At 41.2% G+C, this 20,398-nt stretch overlaps 1 protein-coding gene across 1 annotated transcript; it reads right to left on the minus strand.

Moving 5' to 3' along the window:
- Positions 1 to 4,388: 4,388 nt before the first annotated feature.
- Positions 4,389 to 20,009, minus strand: rassf8b (Ras association domain family member 8b). The gene is made up of 5 exons (XM_030781056.1): positions 19,938 to 20,009; positions 10,732 to 10,902; positions 8,330 to 9,237; positions 6,067 to 6,196; positions 4,389 to 4,993 (listed from the first exon to the last, which is right to left on the minus strand). The coding sequence occupies exons 2-5, from the start codon at positions 10,841 to 10,843 to the stop codon at positions 4,872 to 4,874; spliced, it is 1,272 nt and encodes a 423-aa protein (XP_030636916.1). The 5' UTR covers positions 10,844 to 10,902; positions 19,938 to 20,009; the 3' UTR covers positions 4,389 to 4,871.
- Positions 20,010 to 20,398: the final 389 nt, after the last annotated feature.

Consider the following 20,398-nt stretch of genomic DNA (forward strand, 5'->3'; position numbering starts at 1 on the left):
CGGTGTTTTGTGACAAAGAATTCCATGTAACAAATTTTCATTTCTGAAACACGTATAACTTCATAAAGTAAAACTAAGCTCAAATTCAGCCTCTAAGTGTTCTCACCCTTGTATTTTGGACACAAGGTTGAATATTGCAACACTGGATTTCAGATAAACATTGTGAATGAGGCAGAATTTCCTTACCCCTTGTATGTGGTTGACTCAACCTCAGACTGACTGCCATCCTTTTCTCTATATGCGTCAGAGAGAACACGGACACTGATTTGACCTACAGGGCATGTCCCTCTTATTGTCACTGTGAGAGTGTAGTGTCCGCTCTCCTCTCTTAATGCCAGTCCAGAAAGTGTGCCGGTCTGATGTCTGATCGCTACCCAGGGGGGCAAAGTTCCCTCACCATCAGTACTGAGCACCTAATAATTAAAATAATTTGCCGATACATTCCATGTTGTTGCATAGCAGTAGTATACTTTCTCATATGCTATTGTAGAGTAAATCATCATTAAATATGTCTTCATTGAATAATGTGAAATCGCACAAAAAATTAAGGGTTTTGTGGAGAAAGGTGCAATACTATCTGTATTTAAAGAGACCTCTTTGGTATATGCATGTTATGATGACTGGCCAGACCTTTGCTAATGTTTACACATTAAACACTGAACACAGTGATAAGTTTATGGGAAGAGTAACAAGACTTACCTGGTACTGTGTAGCAGCTGTACCTCTCAGAGGGAGGCGAAGGTGAAAGGTCACTCCCGTGAGGATAGTAAAGTGGGTGAGGAAGCTGTGCTGCTGCTCTGGTGGAGAACAGGGTTGTTCTGGCTTTACCCAAACTGAGGAGTGTAGGACACACCCCAGCAGAAGCAGGAAGAGGAGAAGGAAGGTGAGGAAGAGTGTGGAGAGGACCTTAAAAGGCATGAGACTTCACGCTGGACAACCTTAAACCCATTCACCTTAAACCCATTCACCACCTCTTCATCTGTACAAATACCCTAAACCTCCAGATTCACGCTGCATGGGGCTAAGATAGCCAACACATCCCTTTGAATCCTACTACACCTACATCTCTATGCTGATCATCTACTGAAGACTGCTGGCAGAAAAATGAGTATTTTAGCAAAAAGGAGTACTTTCCTCCTTTAGAAACGGGTAATCCTTACTATGGTAGAGTAGACACATGAGACAGATAGCAGAGGAGACTGAGAAGACTGATCACTGAAGTATTTCTTCTGCCAGTGTCTGGCTCTCCTCCTTACAGAGTATCTCATTACCTGTCTCTTGGGGTTGCTAGGAGACCTGGAATCCTAGCTGAAAGCAGGAAAGAGGGTAAAACATTAACATGGCCGAGGCTGGGCAATCACTCACCTTCAAGTTAACAGCTTTTAAGGTTACGGAGCCAAGTAAAAAATGGGCATGAAGTCAAAAATTGCTCTTGTGTAATCAATAGTCAGCTTTTTGTTGAAGTAGATGAGCTGACCTATCTACCCGGTCTTTCACTGATAAATTCGACGGCAAATAGATGGTTGCCATTTTTCTTTCTCTTTCTCTCTGTCTCCCTCTCTCTCCCTCTCGCACACACACAAGCATACACATACACACAGTATTGGAGAAAAAACAAACTACACAGAGTCATTATCACTGTTCTAAATTTATTTTGTATTTTACAATGTTACAGCAACTTTTATAATGATGCCATAAATATGGTTAAGGTTCATCATGAACATAGAACATACTAATGCATCTTTGCTACCTTCACTGCCTCCATGTATTAGACACTCACAGGACAGGGTAATGCACTTTAAATGTACAAAATTATATGGGGGGGGGGGGGGGGCACTCCTCTGCAGTTTATTGTTATTTTGGTAAGGAGATGTAGTCCACACTTGGCGATATTTGACAAACATGTTTGGCTCATGTAAAAACCACTAATTGTTAATGGTCAAGTTTGTTCCTAAAATCAAGGGATAATTAAGACCAGTAAGTGAACCTCCTTAGTGAAAACTGTAAATGAATATTTAAATATATATACATATATATCAAGAGCATTACACACCTCTGCCTACTGCATGGCGCCCATCTGCATCTGCAGCTGAATTGAGGTTCTCGCACATGCAGAGTCATGCCATCAAGAGAGGGAAGCAACAAATCCCCCCTCCTCCTCCCATGTACCTTTACTGACATAATTATACAGTCTGCAACTGTGACATTCAATACTGGACATTAAACCAATGAACATTCCTTAGGGGATAGTTCAAATTACTAAACGCTATCACCCCATCGGGGGAATTCTCCTGGATCAGATCTATGGTGTGTGGACTCCGACTGTCCTTCAGGTAACGCTTTGTTGTTAACACAAGGGTGCATAGTCTCAAGTGCAGCTCTGAGGTGCCAAGAGGAGCACAGTAGAACACATACACGCGCACACACACACATACACACACACGCACTTATACTCTGTCAGTTTGTCTACACAGGGATAACACCATCAGTGCATGCAGCTCAGCTAACGCAAAAAAACAAAAAAAAAGTTAATTCATGTTAGCCATTTTAACATTTTTTGAATGGATAGCATTGTGCATTCTTTTGACATCATTAAAAATTACTAAGTAGTGATATGTATAGGTTATTTACACATTGTTCTCAGTAAGGCATGCGTATTATCTCCTCTGTAATGAAGACTGTATCTCCATGCGATGCAACACCCAGGGACAGCCATGTAAGCCAGGGTTCAATTTGATGAGGCACTAAAACATTTACTTTAAATGAAAAAAAAAAAACCCTCTCTTCTGCAGGAGTCTGAAACAGTTCAAATGTGAGGAAAAACAGCTGAAGCAAATGAGCTCAATGTATTATTGACTTTAACCAAAGCATGCAAACATTATGGGACAATGGCCCCAGTGAATTTCACTACTGTAAAACGTGTCTATAAAGAAGTCAAATCATAGGTGAAATAATGAAAAATGTTAGAACTGAACAATATCCTTCAGCTGGTTGTAACTTGCATGCTTTGTTTGGTTGCTGCAGTCCAAAGGACAACTAGAGTACAACCACTTAAAGGATGAGGAAACTGCATTAGGGCATATAAACATTTCTCCTGTTCACAATACATTCTCAACAAAATGTCCCAACACTTAAATAGTGTCTTCAAGCATATTTTTAGTCCAGAGGATAGCATACCAGCATACCTTGGCCCTTGCAATAATAGTGATCATTGCCATTTCCAGCACAGACAATGGACAGTCTGAAAATGCTACATTCTTTAAACATCATTTAAAGAGTTGTTGCTAACTGTCATATTTGTCCAATATACTTTGGTTTTCTTTTAACAAATATGTTTAGAAAATAAAATCAATTCTTTGTCCAGTAAACCAATGAACAATCTGTCTTGAAATGTAATAAAATAAATGTATGGACATGATTTTAATAAAATAAAGACACAATACATGAGACTCCATATTAAAAGCAGTAGTGGAGCCAGTGTGTTAGTAGGTAAAAAAGGTTAAAATTATGAATAGGCTATGCATAAAATAATGTTGAACTGCAAAAATAACACTGAATTACTGCAAAGAGAAACAAACACAAATAGAAAGTGAGTTAGAAGTGTTGTTATTTAGCATAGTTTAGAGTATAATGCTATAACCACACCCCCACCCAAAGTAACAGGGTCCCCATTGACTGGATATGTATTATTGTATGTTGCTGCATAACAGAGTAAAGGGGACCGTCAACTGCACTGACACAGCTGTGACCAGCTCCTGAACCTAGCATCTCTTGACTAGCTGAGCTATTTTAGCTCAAGTCCTTCATCTTAAATGATTGAGAATGAGGGATAGCTGCTAGAAAGGTCACTGTGACAGTGAACTGCTACAGGTAAACTCTCTCTCTCTCTCTCTCTCTCTCTCTCTCTCTCTCCATCAGTGGCTTACAAAAATATAAGGCAAATTTAAATAACAATGTGAGTGGATTATGATGACTTTTGTACAAACAGATTTTGAGGGCATCCAGTTGTATCAGTTAAGGTTTACAAAGACTACCCCAAGTTATGGTAATCAATTACAGGATGGATGAATGCAATATATCTGTGTTACCGCTGTGTGTTAATATGTTATCTGATGAGCCATCAACAGTAATATTACAATAGCAAGAATCTGTATTTGCGTTTTTCTGTTGACATAAGAGCAGAAAGCTAAATGGAGTGTTTAAAGGGTCTGACTGTACCTTTCCCATGTGAGTTAAATTCCAAATCTAATATTTTGGCCAATAAAGTGCAAACTACAACAAGGCTTCGCTCTACTGTTTAGAGTATGGTAGATTAAAACTCTTTCCAGCATCCAGCAATCTAATAACAAATCTGTCAACCAGACCTACAATTACTTATCATTCTGAACATTCTTTCAAACCACCATATTATATTCTAGGAGAAACAGAGGGGTAAGAGAGCGCAGCAGAGAAACTGGAACAGATCCTTTGCCTTACATCTATTTCCTGCGTAGTCTCAGGGTCAATACAAATAGAATATGGCACACTGGGCCAGAATTCAGCACACCCTATAGATCTTCTGCTAGAAGATCAGATGAGCTCAGACAAACAGGGGTCCAGTGTAAGTCAGTTCAAGTGGGTCCACTCCAGTTATAGCAGATCCCAGGCAAATTGATCAAGTGTAGATCAGACCAGCAAGGAAACAGCATGAAATCCCACTGATGGATCCAAGAGTAACCAGGCCTAAGCCAGATGAAGAACACGCTCTTTGGAAACTTTGGATCCCTTTTGGGTGGATCTAGAGCTGGGTCCTCCAGTAAAACACCATAAGTTGAGAGTCATTCGGGCTATCTGGCTGGCTTTAGATGTTGGGTGGTTGTCAGTGGGTTAAATCAGACATAGATACCATCAGGGTTGAAGCTCGAGCTGATGGGACTCTGGAGGGTACGAAGGTCATTTGGAAGAGGACGAGAAGATCCCAAACGCTTCAGAGAACCAGACTGCAGCTCTGTATCTGCACACAGATAACAAATATGTACGTGTTTTTCCATTAATAACAGGAGGTACACAAAGTAATGGAGATGCCTCACATAAAAAGGTTTTGAAGCATCTACAATGCTTGCATCCATTATCCAACCTCTTGCATAACGAATAGTATAGTAGCACAAAAAGCTCTAAAACAGTTTGAAAGAAGACTACATTGAATAACTAACTTTGGTCAACCTATGTGATTAAATTATTGTTTTTGATAAATACACTATATTTTACCAATGAATGTTTATATTATACCAACAGCATGTTGAACAAAAAGTTAACCATGTCCAATGATGTGTTTTCATTTTGATATTAAAGAAAAAAGATTAAAATGTAAAAATCATTCAGGGACTGGGCACGCCACATCAAATTAATTATATTTTTTTCAACACCTCAGTGTTTGGGCTTTTGGCTCAAATAACTGTCCTCTCATTAAACTGAAATACAATTTTTGCATGGCATGTAATGCAACTGTGTAAGACATTAATTAGTATAACACCACTTCAGGGAGGATGCTGATGAGTGAGTTTTTCAGAATGTCTTGGACTTCTGGGTAGAGTATGAGGTCTCAGTATCTGCTCTTAGTGCTAATAAAGATCCTAACAGTCAGCATTTGCTGTCCTGCACCAGGTTGTACTTTTAGCCTGTAACTGTTGAGTCAATATGTTCATATACTCCTCCACAAGGGGTCAGGAGTTAGTTTGCCATTAAAGTCCAGACTGGCAGAGATCTGGCCATGTTAGAGCCAACTAATCTGTTATGCTAGCTTTGGAATCCAAAGTTTTTTCTGTAATCTTCTGTTCAGACATAAAAGAAAAATAAGCTGTAAAAGCATTATGAATGGTTCTATTTTAAACAGCAATCATGGAGGCCCACTGGCATCACACTTTTAACATTAACTTATCATCACAGGTGTGTCAGTGAAGAACAATCATTCAGATAACCCGTAGCAGCCTCTGAGTAGAGACACGGATACTTACAGATATATCATGCAGGTACGTGTGCGTGTGCGTGTGTGTGTGTGTGTGTGTGTGTGTGTGTGTGTCTGTGTACCTGCAGCAGTCTCTTCCCCAGAAGGTTCTGCTGGTAAGACAGTCACTTTTGTTCCAGTCTGCTGGATGAACTGCTGAAGATTCACCTGTCTCAGCTCCTTGGTCAATTGTTCCAGTTCCTGCTCTTTCTCCTGTCAATAAATCAACAAATCAACCATTCAGTCATTCAATTCAGTCATCCAGGTCACCCATTATCAAACTCCAGACAGACCAATGTAAGAGATTTTGTGACAGATAAGAAGGTAGGCCCTCAAAAGTTGGTGGCAATCTAACATTTTTATTTCTCAAAATACTGAGGCCAAATTCTTGGCATTTTATTATTCAATTACCTAGATAAGATCCATTCAAAACGATACCCCCTACAGTTACTTAAGTAGACAAATTCTTGCTGTGCTTTGTCTGCATAGTCCTCAGTGTGCTGCAGTCTAGCCAAGCTTCATCCTCTTACTACACTCAGACATTCAGCCCTGGCTAGCAGAGCTGTATTACATAACAAAGCCTATTACTGGCCAGGAAAATCACTGTGCAGCCTAAACTAGCACACAGCATCCAGGTCCACTCATTTCTGATACAGGAATATGTGCTTTTATCATATAATTTGACTAAACATTAAATTAGACAAAACTGTTTGCTCCTCATAGGATACTATGTGAAGCAGATAACTGTGGCCCTACTATAATTGTCACAAAATGCTTGTTTATACATTTAACATTAAGCAGGCATCTGTAGGGGCCTGACAGACAATGTAACATGCTATGGCTGAAATTTAGGTCTGCATGGACAAATCAACAGTTTGTGCTCATACACCCACTGCTTACATGCCTCTTTCAACCAGCTGAACTGACTAGTTTGTTCCTTTCACACTCACAATAACTGCTCATGTATGTTTGAAGTAGAAGCGTAATGGTGGAGACCAAGGCCTAGTAACACATGACTGTGGTTTTTAGATCTTAACCTTGGTGTTGGTGAGCAAGGCCCTTCTCTCCAAGCTCGCTCTAGAGGTGCGAAACCTCTGAGATTATTAAAACAGAAAGTCAAACTAGGAGAGCGCAGCACCTAAATGTACAAATATATTACATGGATCTCTCCAATTGCTCTGCAGAAACACACGGCTTGCTCAACTATTTGTGTAACCTAAAAACACTGATTTAGTTCAGTGATTTTTCAAATAAGACTACAAATTGTGCTCTAGCCATGCACTATGTGTTTGATATTTGACACTAGCATAACATTGCAAAATATTTGAACACACACAGAGTTAAGCAAGTGTGAGGTGTGTTCCCAGGAAGAATTATCCAAAGAGGAGATATATGAGTAAACACTATGTTATTGTGAGTGTAAAGACCAAACTGATCTTGTGAATGTTCAAATAGTTCTGCACGATTTGCAAGGAAACTTAAATCTGCTCTCAGGTTTTATCTCAGATGCACTACACTCATTCTCTGCCCTCAGGAGGTGGAAAATACGCATGCATTAGATTTATGACACTAAAATAATGTATCAGCAAGATGCCACAATGTATGGACTCAATGTCAGCAAATAAATAAAAAAATAAGCAAAAGATAAAAAAAAAAGGAGAGTCTGAAAAAGGATTTCCACATAAGCGGAAACTGATAGTGCTATTCGCCTGGGCCCGAGGATGAACCGGCCATTGTCAGTTGGACAAAAAAAGTCTTACATTAAGCTTATAACTATACTGTAGTTAGCTGTCAAGCAAGTGTAGACACTCCTCTTATGCAGCCCACTGCTAAGAGAGAGACAGGCAAGTGAAGGCAAGCTAAAGAACTGGACCACAACAGCTGTAGGCTCTAACTTTATGAGACAAGGCAGGTAGCACTGCAACTATCCATTTCAGAAACAGCCACAACTTGACTGATTTGTCCTCTCTTTCATTTTTAAAGAGGTTTTCTTTTCTGCATAAGTATGTAAATACATGTATACATACATTCAAAATGCATGCCTACTTCCAGTTTACTTATTACTATATTTATTGCTTTATCAATGGACTGATCTTTTTGATCTATAGACTCCTCTTTTTAGTTTTGACACTTTGAGTTTTCCATGACAATGATCTGCTCTTCAAAAAATGTGATATTTGAACAGGCTTTGCACTCCTCCAGCTGGCGTGTCTAAAATGAGAATTTCCCAGTTGTCTCCCACAGATTAGCAATCTGTATACTCAAGCATTTTCATTTAAACTGAGATAAACAGTCTGGAGCAGATTCAGAAAACGCTACACTTGTATGTCCTGTAAGCATCCTGACCTGCAGCCTCTTGCTGGACTGTCCAAGTGAGCGGTCCACGACCCTGCAGCTGTTCTCCAGCCGTGCAGCCTGCTGTGTCTGCAACTCAAGCTCAGCCCTCGCCTGCTGCAACTGCGCTTGCACCTGCTGCTCGTCCGCCTGCCGTGTCTCATGTAACTCTGCCTCCAGCCCTGCCTCCATGCTCTGGATTCGCGTGAGGTACTCGGCCAGCCGCGCTTCACAGTCCTGCACGCGGCTGCGCAGCTCCTGCAGCTGCTCACGCAGCTGCCTCTCATTTTCCTGTTCGATCTGCAGCTCGTTCTCCCAGAACTCCTGCTCCTGAAGCTCTACCTCATTCCTACGTGCCTGCTGCTCCAATCGTAGAAGTTCCTCTTCTTGCTCCTCTTCCAGTTGTCCCACCCTGTCCTCCATGGCCAGGATGCCCTGAAGCTCAACCTCGCAGCTCTGCAACCGTGTCTCTAGCGATCGCAGCTTTTCTTTCTGTAACTGCACTAAACAGCTCAGCTCCTGCACAGGCCCTGTGGAGTTGCAGCTCTGGTTGGTGGACCGTTGCTTGGCTTCACTGTCCCGATTTTTGCCAAAGATGTCGCGCAAACCCTTGGCACCGCCAGTGAAGGTGAGCGACTTGCGTTTGGGTTCTCGTCGCCGGAGGGAACGGTCGGTGGCGTTTGGGCGGAGCTTGGCCAGCGGTGGCAGGCTCTGCCGATACAGGCCTCTCTCCGGGACGCGGGCCGACCCATCTGAGGTGGGTCGCTCGCTCAGGGAGGGTCCAGTACGCTCCAGAACCAGCTGCACATCACTTGCATACTGGCCCCATTTGTTGAGTGATACAACAGGGTTCTCATGCGGGGCCAAGTGGCGCTCAGTTTCCCGCCATTTCTCAATCAGAGTGTACCTCCCTGTGCGTCCTGGAGGACAAAGAGAAAGAGGAATACAGACACACTTAGGGATGGATAAAGCAGTCAGTTTTACTGTGCTGTTTGAATCTATCAAAGGCTATACTGTAATGTAACTACTGTTCCCATTTTAAAAACCAGAGATCAAAGTTACAAGAGTGCACAAGACCATAAATCTACTTCAATGACAACTTAATGAATAAGGACATTTTTCACTACTGGTCAGCTAAAGGGCAGGCTACTTAGGGCAAGAACGAAAGAGACAATACTGTACTTCACTGAGTGATCTACAGACAGGCGAGAATATGACCCCCTGACAAAGAGCTGTTATCTTATCCTGGACAGTGTGTGTGTGTGTGTGTGTATGTGTATGTGTTGGAGAGAGAGACAGAGAGAGAGAGAGAGAGAGAGAGAGAGAGGGGTAGGTGTGGCCACACACAGTGGGATGCCAGGATAAAGACAAAGAGTCAGTGTTTGACATTTCCTAAAATTAAACAGGTCTTCTTTTACAATTTACAATTTAAACTTCTGAAACACTGCATGAAGATCTTTCACATCTGTCTTTTCTAACAGTGACACTGATAAACTGTTTTTAAAATCAAGTAACTGAATTTCATGAGAAACTTGACTAACAGGCTTTGAGGCAATAAAATACTTCTTGTTGTACCTCTTGCCATAATACATGTGTGTGTGCGTGTGTGTGTGTATGCTACTAAGTCATTCAGGCATAAAGTAAATTGGTTCAGCGATCTGGGAAAGTTTTTTTTTCCCTGAAAGAACATACATAGTTACCTTTCTGGGCTTTCGGTGAAACTCTGGTTTGTTTGGGTGTGTGTGAGTGTTGTTCAGAATTCAGGCAGGCTGGGGGTTGGGTCAGGGCAGCAGGCGGTACATTTCAAAAGAATTCCTGAGCAAATCCATCCTGAGTTTCCACTACCAGTGCTGCACGGTATGTGTGTGTGTTTGTGGGTGGCGTAAAAAAAAAAAAGCCCTGGCTTGGGTCTATCTGCCTCAGCACAACTGGAACAGTCACGAAAAGAACACATTTGTCCCTTTGCTTTGCAAGCAAAGTTTAGTGTACAATAGACTAAAGAGGGGCAGAGCCAGTGTACTAGAGTGAATATGGAACTCTAAAACAGAGCAAAGGTGAACTAGGCCAGTAAAATTCTTGTAAGCACATTTGAACAGGATGCTAACTCAAATGTTAACATGATATAAATGGCTGCAGACTGTATGAAATATGCTAGTGCCTCTCCCATTGTGAGCCATTTAGCCAGTGACAGTATGAATAAGGATTCAGTCAAAGGATTCAGCGCGTGGTTTATGTCAGAAAGAGTCCTCATTATCTGTTTTTGATGAAAACATATAGTTTTGTTTGGGATAAAGCACTACATTTGCATTTTCACTTCACACAAAGCTTTTAGATGTTTGTATTGATGGCATTATTAATAGTGACCTCGTGATACTAATCCACATATGACTTCAGAATGTGACCCCACGCCTCACCTATGGCCTGAGCTAGGGCGATTACCACCTCCTGGCATGTGGTGACCTCCGTGACCCCGCAGACGATGCGCTGGACTCCATCCACCCACACTTTGAGCTCCATGCCTCTCATCTGGGTAATGTCATTTCTGTGCAACAGACGGGGGCGCTAGTGGCACTCTCCTGCGCATTCTGTGAGAAGAGCGGGACGAACATCAATCACACTGACCACAGATAAATCAAATGGTGTTACTGGGACAGAGTTATTCCATTGGTTTGCATATGCCTAAATATGATTAGGAAAATACTGGGTGCGCACTGTAGCTGAGTAACTCTTTCCCATGTTGCCAAAAAATTGCAGCACAGTCATACACATTCGAGATTACTTTGACATTGGCTATAACGGAGTAAAACAACGGATACAGTGGAGAGAACTGGGACTGTGCGGGGAATCTGGGGGGCTGAGGGCTGAGGACAGAACTTGATCTACAAACATTCATCTCCATCGCTGATGCAGGCGGAGAAAACGGTCTTTTGGTGCCGTGCACTGCATGAGTTCCCCTTTCAAACCGCTGACTTAAGCAGCATTTCTGTTAGCCCAGCCCTTTCAGTCCACTCTGACACAGTCACAGGCAGTCCAAACTCTCTACAGAGAGTCTCTACAGAGAGTCTCTGCAGAGCTTCTCTAAACAGAGACCACACATATCAATGCATTAAGATAATGACTCAGGTTAATGTACTAACTCAGATCCCTTCTCTCAGAGGAGATATGAATCATTTCTGTAACCTGTAGTTCTGTGTCAAACCGTCCAATGTGTGATCATCATCTCACCTGTATGAGAGAAGTGTTTATTCACACACCCCTTTGTAACGCAGACAGAAACAGGCTTTTCACACCAAAGAGATAGAAACGGCTTTTCACACCAAAGATGCAATTGTTGAACACACACACAGACAATGCTCTGTGTAATCCATGGCGATACTGCGCTTTTCACAAAACAGACACTGAATAAATCCACTTGAGGTTTGAGGGAATTTTGTTGGAGGCTTTCTTCCATCTAAATCTCTCTAGCCTGCTATGCTGAACCGATTAAATGAAAATGTCACAGAACAGGTTGATCCTTCCTCCATCACAAACTGAATTTAATAAAACTGGCAACGGCTGTGATTTAATTCCAAGTGCTAACAGATTTGCTGAATTCGAGCTTTCATGTATTAGGAAGTTTGACCTATAATAATCTTAACAACACTTTTCAAACCTCTTACCGTCTTTTCAATCAGTCCGTGGTAAGTCACCCAAACCGTGTGTTCTGTTGGACAGAAAATGCTCAGTAAAAGCCCTTTAAATGGGGCCATTCCCATGCTATACACAGCTCCACTGCATGTGAGAAAAACTCACAGGCCCTGGCAGGTAATACATCTTTGTGCTGAAATGGAGTGAGGAGAACGTGAGTGTGTGTGTGCGTGCGTGGGTATGTGTGTATCTCCATCTGTTCTTGATTCACCCCCTCTCAGCGTTTCTGAGGCAGATTTCAACGTCAGTCCCTCTGGCTATAAAGAGGCTCTGCTTTTTTTTTTTCTGTGGGGGCCTCGTGGGCCCAGTGAAGGTAGCACACAGACCCTGATTGATGAGACAGTGCTACGGAGTAACAGACGGGCAGAGGGATCACAGGGCCGTAGCTCCCCTGACACATGACACGAAGGAGAGGAGGGATTTTGAAGCAGTGAAGGGGAAGCCATTCGATTATTAAGACAAATATTTGGATGTTTAGGCAAGTATATTTTCACTGGCTTCAGTCACCCTCAAAATATTGCACCTGTCACAGCACTAGCTAGAGCACAAAACTGTGAACCTAGCAGGCCCTCTCTAATATGGACTGTGTGTGAGTCACGGTCGTTGTGCAGGTCGTGTTCAACTCACATAAGATTTTACTGATGTTTATTGCTGTTGCACACTCAGACTCTAACAAGAGGTGTAGATTGATTGTCTCTTCTCTCATTCTGATTGGATCTGTGACTGTGGGTGTGGACTACACACTGTCGCAATAAGATCATTCACTCAGTCTTCATAAAATCACCACATACTTGATAATCCAACGCACTCGCCCACAATCTATCAAGCCTTAACACAGCCAAAGTTTCCACCTAATAAGTTTCCACCTAATAAACATGGGCATTTATCTATATACTGACACAAACTGCAACTACATGGATTTAGAGTGTATGAAGCCTGTGAGAATATTTGTTTGGTGTGACTGGACACTTTTGGTTCCCCTCTATAATAAAGGAGAGAAAGTAGTTGGCTGTATCATGTTTTGGTAGAAAATCAAAACAGCAAATATAACCTAGGGACTTCAGAAAGGCAGTCCAAATCACCACGAACGCAGAAGCTAAAATAACACAAAACAACACATCTGAATCATAACTGAACAAGAGAAATATCTCTGATAGAGGGGTGATAGTAGCTCAGTCTATCATTCTTAAATGACAAAAGAAGAGACCACCTCTTGACATTACAAAGACCATTTGAACCAGTTTAACTACAGCAGAGCTTTCAAAGAGATCATTCTGTGGACAGCTGGAAATAAAATCAGAAGCTACTGGATTCCGAGCCACTGTCGTTGTCATCCCCCCCCCCCCAAAGCAGGAATTCAATGAGACAACTATATCTCCTGTGAAAACACAATAGCAAATATTCCATTTAAAATCTTCTACAATTTCCATGGATTCACCCCCTTAATCTCTTGAGCAAACGTGAAAAATAAAATGTTTAGACAGACAAGCTTAACAATCAAGAAGAAGCTTTATCTGCCTCTGTGTTTTTCAACCATCTTATCAGAAGATCACAGTCGGAGAAGACGTATTAAATGCTACAATACATCTACCTGAAACATAACTGTCTGGTATATTCACTTCCTACAGTAACACACTCAGTGGAACCAGGCCACTCTCCTCATTTATGGTTCCAGCTAACAGAGGATCTGCTCTCAGCTCAGTCACATACTCTACAAGAGCCACAGCAACAGGTAAAATAGAGAGAATGAGACAAGCCAGAGCACCCCAAATGGTCTCAAATCAATGTCCAGACCTGACCCATGACCACGACAGCTCTCTGGTAGAGGTTAGGAAGATTCTTTTAACCTGTAACTGAAGTACTCACCCTGTCCCTGACATATGACCTTTATTTTGCCGCACCAAGGTCAGGCCATGAGACCAGGCATTCAGTATGTGAAGTCAGTGGTATGCAGTGTTTACGTGAGCATGAGAAACCCAGCTGTCCGTCTGAAACTCTGCATCACACAACAGCTCGCAGTTAAATTTAGGCTACACAAGTCCTGGATGCACATATCTTTCATACAGCAAGGTATAGATACAGTATCTGGTGTCACTGATCTGTCTGTTCTGCCACTGTTGTAATCTCTGGTCTGGGGACCCAGTGGGAAGTTACAACAGGGTTTCTCATCCATGAGGACCAAATAAATACGTCACAGAGAAACTGAACACAAACTTCAGCAAACCAGTCCTTCATTCACCATTCACGTAGTAATTTTTTCTTTTTAAACATGTAGGCTGGAAATTGCCACAAAGAAACCTAGAGAGTTTGTCATCAGTTGTGTCCGGTCTGTATCAAACTCACACTGTATGTGTGAGTGTTTGTGCTGGTGATGATTATCAGTATGTGAAAGAAAGACAGACTGTTCTGGAATGTCAGTGAGCACCACTTGCAGCAGCAGTGCTGCTTCCTGTATCCAGATGAGTCAATGCTGGGAAAGTTACTCAGTCACCAAATACTGTTTACTGACCACCCAGAGTGACTGCTCAAGGCTTTTACACTAACAACAAGTCAATAGTGCTTCCTCACTATCTCCCCCCTATTATGGTTAAGGGTAGTTGGGTTTGAGGGCAGGTGAGGGGGGTGGTGGGTGGGTTGTACCAACAAATGTCCTCCAAAACAAAGAGCCTTGCTGACCAGAGCCTAGCCACAAAAGACCTGCTGGCATGGCTGCTCACAAACAATCCATAACCATGGTGACGGCTGGCCCTGGCTCTGCTAGAGTCTCAAACAGCTCGTCGGATTGGCCTGCAGCCTGGGAGCGAACAAATACTCTCTCTGGCAATTAGGGAACAATCGCTTCATTTCTGTCTGTGCTGTCACTGTGCTCCTCTGTACAGTGGGATCAGTGAGGGGCCTAGTGAACAAAGCCCTGATGAATGTTACTACGGAAACCCAGCTGGACTCAGACAGCTGTTTCACAGAGTGGGCACCATTACACAAGGAACTGCACTCACACAGGGGTAAAATATAGACATGTCTCAACCATGCCAGATTTGGTCTTGGATGCATTTTTGGTTACCTTTTTTTTGTCACTGCAATGATTTTCTAAGGTTATTAGCACTGTCTTATCTACTTTTTCACATTATTCCAAATAGTTTGTGGTAATATCTTGCTTAATTTTCTTTTTCTATTGCTCCATACTGTTTTAAATAATTTAAATAATATCACTCCATGGCTTTTAAATGTGCAATAACCTTCAGTGTCAAGCCACACTGTGTATACATTTACTACCCTAAACTGTATTTGGATGACAATTGATATCACATGATATTTTTATTGATATTTTTTGCAAATAAAGGTCTTATTGTGGTAAGGTCTTAATTGAGTTTGAAAAGAATATGAATTAAAGTTTGACTTAAGTGTGAACTGAGTTTGAATAGTGTTTGATTAGTAAAGTGGTGAGATAAAAACCTCTACAGCGGCCCCCTAATGTCTCACCCTGTCCTATCTCTCTGTGAAAGGGTGGAGGAGGGGAAGAGAAGAGAAGTCCTAATTCTCTTCAGTGTAGACTGTGAGAGGTAGAGAAGTCTATGGCCATCTCTAACGTAAGCTAAGCTTATGACTAAAACCTACATTATGTAGTATGTCTTAATACAAAGAGTCCATAACTTTACTTTATCTCTTTACTATTAAAAAGAATCTAATTAAACTCTATGACTGATAGCTATTCCTTCATATTTCCTTTTTTTAATATGGAGACAAACAGGCAAACAACCCATTATGAGTGTGAATGTGTCATGATTTAAGACCAGACAGGTTCTTAACAAGCACTCACCTGGTATAGCTACGGTTGCTTAACAAGCAACTACACCTGGAGTAGGAACACATCAAGTATTTTATATATTGCGATGGTCATAAATTTTAATCATTCTGCTGGAAGCTTTAGACTGATATAATGTTATTCGGGAAGCGTGCAACTACTGTATATTCTTCACAAACCAAGTCAGATTCCTGAGAGTTGTCTGTTGGGTGTATGAAACACACCGAGACTACATCTCGGCCAGCTCATGGCTGCATTTACCACGGCTCACTAAACACCAAGCTAAGACCTGACTGGATTCAAAGCCAGCTAAGTCACTGTTAAAAAACTACTGTTCCATTAACTGTGCCTCATTACAAAATTTGTGAGATGATCAGTTATATCTGAATAGCTATATGTCCACATATGCCCACTGTATAAGTACATACATGGACATAAAGCTGTGGGCATGAGTTACAGTATGGATAAAGTTATGGGACCAACGCAGGTTTAAAGAACTGACTCTCTGTGTTTGCTGCTGGTTTTGTTGTGCTCCTTTCCCAGTAGCTGTGTTCTGGTGAACAGTGTTACAGTGTGTGTTCAGTTGCTTTATTTTGCTGGACCACACCGTCCTTGTAAAAGGCTAATTAGAGTGGCACAACAATATAGTTTTTAAGGATGAAAAACACAAATACAAATTCATATACTGACCGACCGACAAACACAGACTCAACTTGACCATCCAGAACAAGACCCAACCATACTGGCCCAGGCAGAATCCCAGAGCACCGCACTATGGAAAAGTTTCAAGGTCTATATTATGCCTCTCCCTCATAAACATATCTACTGAGACATCACACTATGCACATTCCAAAGTCAGTGATGGCCAAGAATACAACTAAAGAAATGTTTGTTTTAAAAAAATCAAGTGTATGGCATAACCATCAGGTGATGACGCAAACTTCATGGAAGTGACTTTGGGAATCACGGATGATTCAAGCCTCCCAAACACAAAATGATATTCTACGGCTTTTTACCAAATTTACCAAAAAGCAGCACCTAAAGTTGTCAGTGAACAAATAACTTGTAAATACTTATGTAATGGAGAATGCTGTTTATAATAAGTCAGAACTTCAGAGATATACTATCATAGTTACATTTTCATGTCACAGAAAAGTTAGCTTGAGATAGCTTACTCATGTGTTCATATTTAACTCAGGTGCTGAACGGAAAGTTTACACAATGTTTTAATTTTTTTTTTCACACCCAAATCCATAGACATAGATCTTGGGGTGGTTCCAGACCACTGGGTTTGTGTACTGAGACATGCAAATTTAAGCCTATTTGCTATGCACTTTTGTAAGCTGCTTTGGACAAATGCGTCTGCAAAATGACTAAATGTATATGTACTTGTGGCAGACTACTCATCTAAATTATGCAGTCTTTTGGTCAACTTTATGAAGAGTGCCAACAATTTTGGATGTAACTGTAAGTTTGTGACTGAATTCTAATCATTTTTAAGTATTTGGATTACCAAAAGAGAACTCTTAGCTTTAACTGAAAAACACACACACACACACACATAAATATAAATGTCAGGCATTTTATTCCACTCTGTTTTGGCGCTGCAATGAGTGCTGATAAAAATTACACTAATTTTCATTATTTGTACTGTATTGTTTTAAATTAGGAGTTTTACCATGTCAAATTAAGGCTAAGGCATGAGAATAATATGAATGTATATATACATACACACGTACACATAAGCAGCTCTTATGAACGGACTTCTATGTCTCTCACATTAAAATTTTAAGGTATGTTCTGCCTGTATATGTAGTTACCCAGACCAGTTTTCAGGAATAAGTACTTCTTACGCCCAGGTTTGTCTGCAATTCAAATTTCAATTCCTCACTTTAACTGGAATTAGTAAAATCATTCACGAACTGACCCAATACTGCTTTAGAGGAGTGTATCTCTATAGCTTTAAATATGTTTCAGGAGAGTGTATTTTATTACATCTGGATGTTTAGAATGATGTATTTAAAAACTGCAGAGCAAGCCCTTTTAGAACAAATATCTGATATTACCTGATTTAAAAAGTTTAATGAGGTTCAAAACTCAACACATAGTTCAGTTTATGAAGTCATACACCTTCTTCACGAGTTGCAGGTAAAATTCATGGTCAAGCTTCAAATCAAAGCACTGTCACAGTTTATTAGAGATCTGTGAGAAGTCATGACTTAGCGTTGAAAACAGAGTTACAGTTGGATAATGGACTCAAACTGTTAACACTGAGTTTTCATACTTGCTACATGGCACAGCTTCTCCTCTCATTTCTACTCTTCACTCTTGCTGTGGAGGCAAAGCCCCTAATTTCCTTCCACTGAGGCTAAACTCTCTTTCTCTGCACCCCAGATTAGAATCTGAATCTCTCTCATTGCTTTACAGGCGTTCTGTAGAGGGGTGTCCAAAGTGTATGATTAAAACTGCACTGCAGTCATAGCCTGCCACTCAAACTATGCCCTTCCCATTTCTCACTGCCTGCTCTGACAGGACTTAACTTGTTGCAGTTCAAACAATTCCATACTCACATGATTGACTTCTTTAATAGGCTACATTATGTAAACATCTAATTAAGTAGGGAATATACGGTGCAAAAACCTGAAACTTAAATGTAAACTAAGCTAACAGTCGATGAGATGAAGAGCTAAGACATGAACCTATACCAATTCAATTTACCGCGATTATGAACCTACACCAATTTCAACTTCATATTTTAATTTACTTTGAATAATCTGTCCAGCTCAACCACCAAAGCTCAAAACTACCAAACCCTTTCTAATCTGACCTCATCCTGAACTTGTGTCTCAGGAGAGATAACTACAGAGACATCCTGACTACTCTGCTGAAGGATTTCTCATTAATCATACATGTGAAAAACCACAAATGGACACTGTCAAATCAGCAATATCAAATAATGGATCCCAATGTGTCGTCTGCTAAAAACAGGCCACCTTCTGTCAAACAAACATCAGAGTGGTGTTGACATGTTAAGACATGACTTGTTCAGGGTAGGTTTCAGGGTCTGTGTCCTTCAAAGTATGTTATTCCTGCTGTTACTATCCTTTTGACTAGTCTGTAAACAACCAACTACAACATTAATGCCGGGTTAAACTTTGCAAATGAACCAATACATCCATGTCACTACCAAGAAGATTATCAAGTTGTTTTTAGCCCCATATCCACACTGGTAACAACACTGGTAAATTAGTATGCAATTCTTCAGATGAGTGTAGTGAGACTGCTGCAACAAACCTGCTCTTTCAACTCAGTGTGTGCTGAAGCTGTGACTGACACATGAGATCAAAGATTAAACATTAATTATACATCACAGACCACAACTGGCTTTAGCCATTTCAATGGCAAACACACATCAGAGTGAATTTCAGTATTAAACACAGAACATCATTACATAACCCTTTTAACCCTTCCGTTATTTCTGAACGTGGAAAAACTCACAAGTATGAAGGCACCCCTGCAGTCACATGCTGTATTCCCTTATAAAAGCTCAGAAGATCGTTCGCCATCTCTTCCTCATTTCGCCTGTGCTCTGTCAGGGGGGGAAATTCTGCTATTTTAAAGCCCAAACTAAGCAGCTTTGGTTGGTCAGTAAGCTTTTAACCCTGTAAAGGCGGTGTGAGCACTAAGAATCGAGTAACACATGGGGCCCAAACTGGGCGGCTGTGGAGGTGCGGGATCCTGTAAAGCACAGTCAGTTCACTAAACTACCAAAGGCACCGCTCAAACACGGGTTGAGCAACAGTGGGTTCATGTGTCGTCAAAAAAACTGACTTTAGGAGCTGTTGATGTGTAAGGTAGGATTAGGCGTGTCCTCCTGCAGGCTTGGAGAGATCAGTGAGCTGAAGGTTTAGTTTACGACAGAGAAATGCAGCCAGACAGATCTGCTCTGACACCTGTGCAGGTCACACCATAACTCTAATTACACCTCATACAGGCACTTTCACTGACACATTAAAATATAACACTTTTTAAGCCTCTGTTTCATCAAGCTCATTGTGATTTCTATCAAATGTAATATGGTACATATTGCTAGTTGGTTATAGGCAAACATAAAATGCAATGCTAACTCACCTGATATTAAGCAATAAGAATCAGACACAGCTAGCACAGAGCCAGTACTTCCCTCCAAATTATGTTTTGAAATGACTTTACTCCCTGTAGTATTTACTCCATGTAGAAGTCTCAACAGTGATCACAGGCTGTAGATTGCTCTGAATGTAGGCAGCTGAAACTCCGCCTACTTGGTTGTGTTTTTTTCCTGATTCTGAGAGTAAACAACACAGAATGACTCTCTGCAGAAAACTCTCTCTCTCACACACACTCATTCACCCACACACACACACACACACACACACACAAGGCCTTCTCTCTCCCACACTGAAACAACTCATAACATATTACTGTGGCTCTGTGGTTTTGTGCTGCAGACACATGTGGTTACGCAAGACATGTGGGGTACATATGTCAGCAAAAAGTATGATATATTTAGAGTAATGGTTTACAGTGTTAAATACCAAACAGATCTAAATTAT

The sequence above is a fragment of the Chanos chanos genome, chromosome 1 (genome assembly GCF_902362185.1).
Source record: "Chanos chanos chromosome 1, fChaCha1.1, whole genome shotgun sequence".
Classification (NCBI taxonomy): Eukaryota; Metazoa; Chordata; class Actinopteri; order Gonorynchiformes; family Chanidae; genus Chanos; species Chanos chanos.

What these genes read in the sequence shown, in the direction of transcription:
- rassf8b (XM_030781056.1), bottom strand. Translation starts at nt 10,843, where the DNA reads ATGAGAGGCATGGAGCTCAAAGTGTGGGTGGATGGAGTCCAGCGCATC. An exon ending in AGTCCAGCAAGAGGCTGCAG is followed by an intron (nt 6,197 to 8,329) that starts GTCAGGATGCTT and finishes ATTTATTGACAG; the next exon opens with GAGAAAGAGCAGGAACTGGA. An exon ending in TGGGGAAGAGACTGCTGCAG is followed by an intron (nt 4,994 to 6,066) that starts GTACACAGACAC and finishes ATCTGTGTGCAG; the next exon opens with ATACAGAGCTGCAGTCTGGT.